Below are 12,319 nucleotides of genomic sequence, written 5' to 3'. Positions count from 1 at the left end.
GTAATTTTTCTGCAGTAAGTCATTTCCCACAAGTCTTCTACCTACCTAACGATCAAACCCGAGATCTAAGGACCATGTATTCTGATACACATTCTCATTCCTGACTTAGGACCTTTGATGAAGTGGAGATGGCAGAGGGAGGGACAACTCACCTCGATGGATGGCTCGGTCTTGCACAGCCACTTCTCCAGCAGTATGTCCCGGACCTTTGATAAGTCCACATTGTTAATTTCGGCAATCTCCTTGGCAACTCCATGAAGATCTGTAAATTTATATGATGGAGTAAAAATAAAAAAATACAGTAGGCAGGGGTGTAAACCACTGGCCACAAGGCGATTCGATTAAGATTTAGGGAACGACTCGATGCATCAGGAATCTTAGATTTGTACCACAATTTATTTTGATTGATCATTTATTTTAATAAAAATAAAAGGTTTAGGTTTATGTTATTTTTTAAATCACAAATATGCACATGGCAACTAATTACACACTATTAATTGAATACAAAGAAAGCAGAGTCTCAGGACATTATTTGCTGTCGTTAAACAGGAAGAACAAGCCAGTGTAAATTTTCAAAATGCCAATTACTGAACTGTACAGAGAAACACAGATTTAATAACGAATTACAAATGTCACAAGCCAATACTTTGACAAATGTTATAAGCTTTGATAGATTGTAATTTATAAGGCCAACTGTGTGTTTATTTTAAAAAAATAAATAGCAGTGAAACTGGCAACAATTAGCAGAATAACATCTAATTTTTTTATTCTGTGGATAACTAAAGATCTATTTGAATTATAAACACTGCGGGATGTTTAGAACTGTGCGGTGGGCCAGTACTTCAAGACCTTTAAGTAGTTGCCATCTGTCCCATATTTTACCCGATCATCCCGTATTGCAAAATAAGATGAGGAACTCATATTTTCAGAGAGCCTCAGATCGATCCCCCAAATCCTCCCAATAACTAACAAAACTTGTTCTTCCTTCATTGTTCTGGTGTGACAGTGCAGTTTCCTTGCTTATGAAATTCCGTGTCAAGTTTAACCTACTATTAGTCTCCTATCCTTTTTTAGCATAAAGGTTCCTGTTTGGTGGTGGAAAAGCAACATACAAAAGTCACAAGGAGCTACAAAAGTTCCCATTCAAGATGGCCCAGGAACTCAGAATCAGGTTCCTGAACTTATGGCAAACCATGGCGTCTGTTATACTGGGTGCATCAGGCAATTCCCACCCCCACACCCCACGTACATCACTAACGGTCAGACTTATTCCACTATGTTAGAGCATAGCCCAGAACTGGAGACTGGCTGGTGATTACAGGTTCACAGCCTCACCGGGGCAGGCCTCAGTGGTTGGGTTCTGCATGCGCTGCTCTACGCTGCCGTGCTCCCACAGTGCCTCCAGGAGGCGCACCGGCATGCTGGTCAGCTTTAGGAGCTCAGGGGACTGTAGCTCGGCGGAAATTAGCACTGCCTCCGTGGCTGAGCGCTGATACTGCAGTTTCAGCTTCTCCATGAAGGTCTCCCCCCTCACCCTGGTATCCTCCTGATCCATGAGAGAGTGTTGGTGGGGTCATAAAGAAAAGAATGCAGAATCATTTCAACATGCTGTTGGCCCATGGAGAGAATATGCAAATAGCTACAAAGACAGCACACTTACATCAAGCAGCTCCAAGAATCATCCATCTTCAGTAAGCATACCATAATATACAGTATACACCGATGAGCCAAAACATTATGACCACGCCCACATGATTTAAATAAGGATGACTATCTATAAAAAAAGGCACATGTCTGGGATATATTATACAATAAGCCAACATTCAGTACTTGTTGCTGACGTGTTGAATGCAGAAGAAATGGGCAGAACCTACTATCTATTGATAGCGGTCTGAGGAGGTAAAAATCACAAGCCACTGACAAGATGCTAGGCAGTCAAGACATAATACGAGATGTGAATGAAGGCTGTCCCATCTGGTACAAAGCAAAAGACGGGCTACTGTGGCACAAATTGCAGAATTTTAATGAGTGGAGTTATGTGACGTGACGCACAGTGCATTGAGCCCTGCTGTGTATGGGGCTGCGCAGTCATGGATTGGCCATGCAGCCCCATATGCAGCAGGATTCAACACACTATGTGACAGATTTCTCCTGTGACCATCATCAGAAATGACTTGTCATTTGTGCCCTTCTGTTGGTTCGTACCACACGGGATAGTCCTCATTCACATCCTGCATTGATGAGTCCTGGGTTGCCCAGCACCCTGTCGGCTAATCATGGTTTTTCCCTTCTGTGACCACTCTCTGTAGGTACTTACCATGGCTGACCATGAATACCCCACAAGCTTCAAAGTTTTGGAGATGCTCCGATCCAACGGTCTGGCTCCCTGATCTTAGTCTCTGCCCATTTCTTTCGCATTCAACATATAGACTAAGTACTCAATGTTAGCTTACTGTCTAATGCAGTGGTGCCTGCGGTTCACGAACGCTGTGGTCTATGAACAATTTGGTTTGTGACCAAAAATTTCGTGTAAAAATGCATTGGTTTACATACAAAATTTGGTCGACAAACAGATTCCTGAACCAGATTCCTTTTTATTCTAGTGCGGCACTGGTGGGGCGCATGTCCCAGCATGCCCCAGCATGCCCCGTGTACAACTGTAAATAGAAGGACCACAACAGGCACCCAACGAGCACCGAACTCAAATACAGACGGGAAACACAAGGTTGTCAGACGCCAAACTGTAAGATGCACACGGTGGGAGATTTACACATGCTAAATACGTGAGGATCGGAACGGGTACACACAAGACACGGGCAAACACACGCGCGACAATAAGGAAATGCAACCATTAACATTAACAACAACAACAACAACAACAACAACAACAATATAAGGATTAAGGACTGTTAATAAAGAGCGTGATTTTCCCGGCAAGCAAGTCTCCATGTCTCTCTCTGCTCCCGTGATGCCTCAGTTTGCCCATCGCCACACTATATTGTGTTTTTCTTTAAAGTTTTTACTATAAAAACCAGGAAATTAATGAACAAAAAGTATTATTTGGTAGGCTTGTCAACGAATTAATCAAATTTCAATGCTTTCTTGTGGGAAAAATTGCCTTGGTTCACGTACAAATTGGCTCACGGCCACATTCCTTGAACGGATCGTGTTTGTGAACCGCAGACACTACTGTATAACCAAGACCTAGATATGCACCACTTTTACAAGATATTCAACATTATTTGCGTCAGGTGGAGGAGGTCATAATAAATTTGGCTTAGCAGTGAATAAGCCTATTTATCCTGGTCAGCTTACACACATTCATAACAGTAACAAGACAGTAAATGTATGATCCTAAAATATGTTCAGGATTGTTAACCTCCAGCTCCGGGACCTGCAGCCATTTCTCCCCAAGGGCCAGGCAAAACTTCAGGGACTTTGTCTTCTCAATGCCTGTCGGGAAATAAAACAAACACCCAGGTGATTCTCCTCTGTGCTCCAGCCATGGGAGAGCTTCCTGGAGACAGCAGCGGACTTGGCCTGACCTGGCGGTAGCTCCTGGGAGACCCTGTGTATGGTGGCCGCCGCCCACTCAGGGTTCCTGATGCACAGGATGTAGTCCATGATGGTCCGGGCCGTCCTGGCTGCCTCCTTGCCTGCAGCTAAAGAGGCGTTTTTCTTGGCCTGCTCAAGGAGCTGTGGCTTCAGTTTCTTTTCAAACATGTGGTTCACGGCTGCCATGTACAGCTTATCCACATTTACCTAAAAACCAGTCAGTAAAGGAGAATTCGGAACTGAGTAATCTACACACAGCAGTATCTTCCCAATTTCCAAATACTGTAAATTCTTCACAGTAAAGTACAGTAAAAATCTTGCTACTTTTTTCTTACAGCAGCGTGGAGTACATCCTGAACGGGGTGTCAGTCTATCACAGGGCACATACTCAATCGTAATCTACAGACCAATCAAAGGGCGCTTTTCTACCGCACAAAGTACGGTACTTTCGCTTTTCCATTGACTTCTGGTCGAGTACCAGTACTGAAAATTTTAGTACCGAAAGTGCCAAACCAGCTGGGGTACTACTTGGGTACTTCGGTACTTTGAGGTGGGACTTGCAAACGTATTTGCTGTCGATTGGTTATGCAAATAGCCTGCCGCTGAAACACAAAATACAACCGCCATCTTTTGAAACACACAGCGAACAGCGAGAAACAAAATAAAAAGCAGTAGAAACAAAAATATAAAAAAGTAAAATGGAAGGATGGACAAATGAGGAAACACAGGCTTTAATCGCCATGTGGTCGGATGAACAGATCCAGCAGGATTTGGATGGCATGACTCGAAATAAAAATGCTGTTAATAGCAAGCCGCTTGGAAGAAATGGGGCACACGTGAAACACCGAACAATGCCGCTTGAAAATCAAAAAACTTAAGCAGGACTACAGGAAAATGAAGGATTGAAATTCCGTGTCAAGTTTAACCTACTATTAGTCTCCTATCCTTTTTTAGCATAAAGGTTCCTGTTTGGTGGTGGAGTGAAATAATAACATAATAACAGAATTCAGCAAAAGAAATAATGCGCCGCGCTTTGTGATGATGTCAGTCAGGGGCGGTCACTGATTATGTCATTTGGTGCCGGTACCAGTTTTTATGCCAGTGGAAAACCGACACAAAAGAAGTACCATACTTTTGGTACTTTATGGAAGTACCGAAAGTACGGTACCTGGTGCGGTAGAAAAGCACCCAAAGAGACCAGTTAGCCTAAATGCATGTCTTTGGTCTGTGGGAGTTCACTGGTACAACACAGGGAGAATATGCCAACTATACACATACATGGTGGAGGCAGATTTTGAATTCTGATCAATTTAAGAGAAATTGTACCAATGATCCAATGTTATACAAAGAATGTATTTTGAGTTTAGACAGAGCAAGCATGTAAATGGTTGATAGATACTGATGCCAGCCCCCTTTATTCAACTGTAACGAAACTGCCCTTTTACCTTCATCAATTTGGTTATGAGCAGCAGTGTGGGGAAGGTCTCTTCACTGAGCTCTGATGCTAATCGGAAGTGGTGGAAAAGGGGAGAGAAATTGAGAAACTCATTAGACCATTCAGGTATTAACGTACTAGTGGAACCACTGCATGCAAACGGCCCAACAGCTAACAATATGACTTCTGCATCTCCATCTGAATGGACCTCAGACTTTATGTTCGCTAATGGCGCAGGGTTTCACTTCCACAGTGGCTCCCCAGGGTCCTGTACTCACTGATGATCTTCCAGAAGCAGCGGCCGGTTTGGAAGAGGAGATGGAAGGGCAGGCGAGAATGGGCCAGAGGTGTGGGCTCCAGGCCGTGCTCCAGCAGGTAGCTGCTCTCCAGCTCGGTAGGTGGGGAGATACGTTTGTAGGAGCTTAAGTGCTGGAGCAGCCCCACCGCCTGTGGATGCAGCCAGAGCCATGACACGCACGCACATATGTTTTTATTCATATCTTTGTGGGGACTCTCCATTCGTTTATGGGCATAACCCTAATCCCCAACCATGACAACCTTAACCCCTACCCAGCCCGAACCTTAACAATAAGTAACCAAACAAAATACAAGACGACTGCATTTTTAGTTCTTTCACCACATTCACAGATTTTTATAAAATTGAGGTTTATATTGTGGGGATCTGGGAAAAAAAAAAGTCCCTGCAAGCTAAAAAGTGACAGGTGTTACCACATCGTGGGGACATTTGGTCCCCATAAGGTGATAAATACAAACCCACACACAATCTCTTACAAATCCAGGTACCTGATCGAGAGGGAAGCTGGCCATGGTTTCTCCAGTTGTCTGTATGATCCTGAGAACTCCCTGGATTCTTTCATAGTTGTACGGACTAAGCTGTGTAAGAAGAAAAGAGGGGTTAGCATCTGTAACAATGCATTTTCTGGCTCAATGTTCCCTGTAAATGGCAATGCAAAGAATGATATAGCATTACGCAAGATACTACAGATGATCTACAAAACATTGATGCATTAGTGATTAGTCATTTTAGAGAAGATTTTGCCATTCAAGTGTGAGGACCACAAAGCCCAGCTGTGTGACCCTAGCAGCCCACCTTGAGCACGGCCGCATTAAGGCTGACGACCAGCTCGCTGGTGCTCTGTAGCTGAGGAATGATCATCAAGGCACGCTCAAGGGTGTCGGCATGGTCCAGTCTCCCCTCCTGGGAGGCTTCTGAGACACCCAGACTCTCTTCCAGCTTCTCCTCCAGCAGCAAAGTTGTGATGTACAAGTTGAGGGCAGAGTCACTCTCCAAGTCAAATGTGCTGTGAAGAAGACAGTTATGACTTTTTGCTTTTAACAAATGTACCATCTGCTGCAAAGAGATTAATCCTAATGTATGATCATGTTGTTGAACTTTTATTGGGAACTTTTAACCCTGGATTCATTTAGGTCTGTGTTTCTCAACCTACTGGGAAAAGTCAAGCTGGTCCTGATGAGACTGCACTAACATATTCACTCGGGCTGGACTCACCACTGCCCCAAATTAGCAAGTAGCAGCTCACAATCACATTCCTGCAGAGATTCATCAACCCCTATTCCTCCCATTCCTTTTACTCCTGACCCAAGTCATCCAAGTCCACACAGAATGGGGTGGGTGCTTCCTTCCTTACTTTTAGCATCTCAGTGTTGTGCCACTTCCCAAAAATAACCAATGTGGTTCCATAAACTCATTTCTGAGGTACAGGTACACATGTGCTTCACTGCAGCCAGCAGGAATAACCTCATACATCTGAAATCTTACAATGATTGGGGGGGCTGGGGCGGGTGACCCAGTTACCTGCTCCTCACAAAGTCACCACTCCATACAGTATCTGTAAGTACTGGATGGAACATCTGGACATGTTTTTACCTAAATGATCCAAGTTCTAGTCATAACACACAACTCTGAAACCACACATACTCATTTATTGCACACTCCACATATATACCAGTTCAGAAAATCCCTCCCTGCCAGTTATGTGGTTATCTATATTTCTTTGTGTACATCTTAACATCCATGTGTTAAAGTGTTATTTATATTATTCATATTTTCTATGTCTATTTATATTCTATTTATTTCTCATTTGCACTACGACCATCATGTTCCGTGACATAACAGTATGAATTCTCTTCCTGGAGTGGCCACGCAGTTATTTTTGGGGGCCTGATTTAAACCATGAGCACAGTTTAAAGTTCCCAAAAAGCACCAAACCAAGCTCACGTAATCCATAAAACGTGCACTTGATTTTTATGCTCTCAGTTTCCTATTTTAGGCTCTTGAATTTAATTTTTAAAGTTAATTAAATGCTATATTTTAGGATATTTGTGTTCTTCCATAAAGAGAATGTGACCACAAAGCCAGAAGGTGCAGTGAGTGTGGTATAAAAAGCTATGGGTTTTATGGTGGTGAATTTGTTGACTCAAATCTTGCTCCCAAACCAAATCTGTCTTATTCGACAAGACTTGGCACTTGTCCAAAGCTTCAACTAATTGCATGACAGAAGTTAGGTGCTATGGTCATCTAATTCTTAATAGTGTGCATAGTGAAATCCAAAACATGCATACATCTCTGAGCCCGTATCTTTATAATAAGGCATGATATGTCTCTTATTATAAATCAATTCCCCTGAGCTTTTTCAATGGACAAAAGTAGATTTTGGGGTGATTCAGTTAGCATTTACATATTAATCTATCAGGTGTTTTTTTGCCTTTTATATTAATGAATAGGCTACACAGCTGTAAAATACTGTTTTGCTGTGAATTACATTGCAACACAAAAACACAACAAAAGCTAAAACATGGTCGCAGTGGGAAAGCACACCTATAGCTGCTGTTGAGTTTTGACCCTCCTCACATCCCCTAAGTGGCAGCTCCAGATGACTGTGCCAATGCATACAGCAGTAATATTCCACCAAATCAGCAGAGGTCAGATGTATTGCAACAAACACTAATACAAACAGTGTATTGAAATGGGTAAACTGTTTGAACAGTTGTAAAGTTACTAGGCTTGAACAGTATTAATGTAATACAGTTCAATGAATTTTAAAATCGCGAATATTTCTAAATGCCAGCATATTGCATTTAGAAATATTCGTGATTTTAAAATTCATTGAACTGTATTACTCCAACTCTGGTCCTGGAGAGCTACTATCGAGTAGGTTTTCTGTCCCACCTGGCTTCTGATGAGCCATACCTGCTCCTGGTATTTACCTGAGAACAGGTGTGGCTCATCAGAAGCCAGGTAGGATAGAAAACCTACTGGATAGTAGCTCTCCAGGACAGGAGTTGGAGACCCCTGACCTAAACAGTATAAAAAATTAGATATCCCAGCAACTCTGCACTTCCTACAAGAACAACTATTCTTCTTTCTTCATTAACCACTGCTCAGTGAAAGTCAGCATAGTAGTCCCAAAACCATATCTATTCCCCATCTGGTTGCAGGAATAAAATGGGGGGGGGGGAATAAAATTAATACTGGGCCCTTAAAAATGACTATTTAATTAAATCTGAAATAATTTGTCACTTAAAACACCTACTGGCTGGTAACGTAATGATTAAGGAGTAAGTACCTAAATCCCCCTCCCCCTACATACCAACAGTGAGCTAAACTCTACTTTTACCAGCTCAAACTGGAATTAAAGACAACAAGCACAGGTGGTCACGAGGAAAAGGATCAGGGACTGAGATCGCTTTGAGTGACCTGATGGCAGCAGCAAGTTCAGCCTGGGATAAAGGAGGCAGCATGTGGAGTCACCTGCAGTACTGGAGGAGAAGCTCAGGTGTCATGTTCCTGTTCTTCACCAGTGTGGGGACCAAGTTCTTCTTTATCTCAGGGCACTGCCTGAACACGGGCTGGAAGGAGATCTGCAGATGCACGGATAGGATCAGCATGCACAGCACTGGGGATCTACAATATTCCCCGTTTAATTGTTAAGCAGCATGAAATTCACCAAAACAAAAGCTGCTGATAAAGTACCAGTAATGTCTCTTTAAATGTTTATGATGAGTGAAGGAGCTCTCTCACTGGAGAAGGTGCCAAGAAGCGGTGCTTCCTGCATTATTACCCATTGCATCAACTTTTAAACTGTGATTATTAGTACCTTTTGCCAAAGATTTACTAGTGATTATCTGAGAAAGGAAATATGAAATAATGAATACACAAAAAATGGAGTGAGAAATAGAGAGAGAGAGGCGATGATCTTGCACACTAGTGCTTCCCCAAGGGTGAAGCTTCACACTCTAGCTCAAGAAGGACCACAGTGATCTTGGGCCTAAGTTGCATAAATTGGTTAAAAAGCAGATGGATACATGGGTACAAAGATGATAAATGACATAATCTACGTCAATGGGAACATTTAGCACTAACCCCCAGCTTGCCCAGTTTGATGCCCCACTCTGTGTCAGTGATCAGGGACAGGAACTTCTGACGTTGCTCCTCCTCCATGAACAAGCTGCAAAGATGCACTCCGACCATGGACACAGCCTAATAAACACATGAACAAAAGTAACACACATGAATAGTTTGGAAGGACCAGGAACAGTTCTCTGGGGAGCATCTTTCATCTGAAAAATTTAAAAGCATTTTGAAAACCTAAAAAAAGCTAGATGTTGGTTCAGTTTTTCCACTCTTCTCTTGGAACTGAAAGCATTTCTGCTTGGTCTCAAATTGTCTCAGACTAGAGGATGTAGAGGCTGTTTATTTTTTAAAAGACAGTCTCAGAGTACAATACCACCTTGGAAATTCTTTCAGAACAAACAAGACATTGCTGCCACCTGTGTCCCATATATCACAAAATTCTGTACTGAAAAATAAAACGTTGCATCACGTTTTCAACCAGGTCTTGAATCAGACTCGATACAGACAGACAGTCTTCTCCCTATTGCTAGCTGTCACAACGATGACAATGGTTGCCCTGGACTGTCCTGTCATCCCATATGAAGTATAGGTTTAAATTAATGTAGAACTGGTCGATATGACAAACAAAATTATCACGATATTTTTTCCTGTATTGACCGATATTGATAATTATCAATATTATAGTTTCACAATGCTGTTCCATGTAATAATGGAATAATCAAAAAAATTATTAAAACAACCATATTCTGACAAATAAAATGAACACATTGAATTAAACAATATTAGTAAACAAATATTTTCCAACAAATTTTACTGTTTACATACAAAATTCCCTTAAAATTATAAAAGGTTATTGGTTTTCAAGTATTTAAAGAAACATAGCTCAAATTAACAAAACCATAATAATGTAACAATGTACAAAACAGTATAATATTACAAATACAGTGGTACCTCAGTTCTCGAACTCGAATTTATTAAAAGTCAAACCAACCAGTTTGAAAAATTACATAGAGCTCGATCTGAATCTCAGAAGTCAAACCGGGAACGCCGACCTAAGATAACTTGTATGAGTGGGGAAATGAGTCACGCGGCACGTCTCTCAGCGGAAACAAAGGGTAAAGCTTCAGTCTCAGCCAGGCATTCGCTGTGATAGCATCGTGCATGTTTACACTAGCTGAATACATATATTCGCGGACAGCTTAAGTTGAGGGAGGCGTAAAAACAATTTCCCCCACGGGGATCAATAAAGTATCAATTATTATTATTATTATTATTATTATTATTAGACAGTAAAAATACATAGACAATGATAGACAGTAACAATAATTATATAAAATACATTAAAATAAAGATTTCTTATTCATTATTTTAATATTAATAATAAATCATGAATACATTTAATTATAATAATATTGTTGAGCCCAGTGGGGACAGAACGGAGACAAAGGCGCCGACACCAGGGTATCGGGGAATACGGGGTTTAATTACAGGTAAGGCAGGCAAAATGCAGACAGACAATACAATGACCGGACTGGGGAAACAAACTGAAATGCGGACGAAATACAGAGGACTAATGACAACCAGAAACAGCTGATTACACTGGGATTCCACACGGGGTTAAAGAGGGGGCGTGGCTCATGGAAGGAGCTGACGATCGGGGCAGGATACATTGTTTTTTTTAACTTTACACATTGTTTGGATACATTTATTTTCTTACTTTACAAATTACTGTTTTGATAAATGTGCTTAGATGTGTTTAGTACAGTATATGCTCTTCTTTTATCCGGTTCATTTTGTGTTTAAATGCTAATGAACATATTTAGGTGTAATTTTTTGGGGCCGGGAACCAATTAATTGGTTTTCCATTATTTCTTATGGGGAAAATTCGATCAGAACTGGAACTGATCAGAGTTCTGAACGGATTAAGTTCGAGTTCTGAAGTACCACTGTATGTTAAAGGGCAAACAAAATAAAGCAGGACAGAACTGACTGCAACAAGTATCTGCCTCCATTCTTGGTCTTTTAAAAACTTTTTTAAATACCGAGGTAGAAAAGTATCTAAACCAAACGAAAAAACACTTATTAAAAAAAAAAATGCCAGATCATGGTTAAATTTTTTGTCCGGCGCTGCGAAACGTTACCACGCATCACCATGTCACATGGTACAAAATCCTCGTGAGAGCAAGACGACTTCAGACAGATCATGCAGCGCCTCTCACCCAGCTGCACAAACTGGAACCACTCTGCAATTTATGCCAATCAATGCCTATCTCACAAATCTCATTGGATGTGCCATTGAATTTTAAATTAAGCATTTGTAGGCCCAAGACCCGTTTAAATAGGTTAATTGTAAAATCAGGGCTGAGAAACCTGATCGTGGATCAGCACAGGAGTGGGCTTGTTTTAAAATGGTCACATTTACTCCACCTTGCAACCCTTTTGGAACTTGCCGCAACCTACATTTGGGTCACGACCTATGGGTTGAGAAAAGATCCTTGTGTAGTCTTGGCAAAAACAGTCTTGCTAACTTGCCTCCCAAGAATGAATCATGGGATTGTTCTTATTTGGCAAGGATGCAACCAATGCATTCTGGATATTTGGGGTGGGGTAAGGATGACATCTGGAGATTTCTATGGTCCATTGTCCTTAAGAACTGGTCTTCAGCAATGGAGCATGAAAGCTAGGGGTGTCCAAGTATTTTTTGTGAATTTTCACATTAGTGGGGATCTTCCACTCCCAAACCTCATGAATGTGAAGGGGATACTGTATAATGTTTTTTTATCTGAAGCAGTAATAAGATCCAAATACTTTTTGACTTATCAATTGTCTGCTTTCACTCTTCCCTTTGCATCTACTATGTGGCGTTGCTTCACTTTCAAGTGTCTGAAAATGCCTTTTTTGTCAGCTGTGAGTCACCACTGGAATCTGTGTCA

General features: G+C 41.5%; 1 protein-coding gene across 6 annotated transcripts in view; it reads right to left on the bottom strand.

The window, feature by feature from the left end:
- Positions 1-12,319, bottom strand: part of kntc1 (kinetochore associated 1) — a 47,275-nt gene that overhangs the window by 5,626 nt on the left and 29,330 nt on the right. For 5 of the 6 annotated variants that reach the window (XM_072709198.1, XM_072709194.1, XM_072709195.1 and 2 more), the window contains 10 exons: positions 9,396-9,512; positions 8,784-8,893; positions 6,102-6,312; positions 5,795-5,884; positions 5,269-5,437; positions 5,001-5,059; positions 3,546-3,762; positions 3,380-3,453; positions 1,336-1,546; positions 153-262 (listed from right to left, as the gene is read on the bottom strand). In XM_072709198.1, coding sequence (XP_072565299.1) covers positions 153-262; positions 1,336-1,546; positions 3,380-3,453; positions 3,546-3,762; positions 5,001-5,059; positions 5,269-5,437; positions 5,795-5,884; positions 6,102-6,312; positions 8,784-8,893; positions 9,396-9,512 — 1,368 coding nt within the window. The remainder of the gene's footprint in view (positions 1-152; positions 263-1,335; positions 1,547-3,379; positions 3,454-3,545; positions 3,763-5,000; positions 5,060-5,268; positions 5,438-5,794; positions 5,885-6,101; positions 6,313-8,783; positions 8,894-9,395; positions 9,513-12,319) is intronic. The other variant, XR_002836438.2, reaches the window with a different exon arrangement.

Source organism: Paramormyrops kingsleyae, chromosome 2 (genome assembly GCF_048594095.1).
Source record: "Paramormyrops kingsleyae isolate MSU_618 chromosome 2, PKINGS_0.4, whole genome shotgun sequence".
NCBI classification, from domain to species: Eukaryota; Metazoa; Chordata; class Actinopteri; order Osteoglossiformes; family Mormyridae; genus Paramormyrops; species Paramormyrops kingsleyae.
Note: the sequence above shows the minus strand (reverse complement) of the source record. Positions and strands in the feature narration are given on the sequence as shown.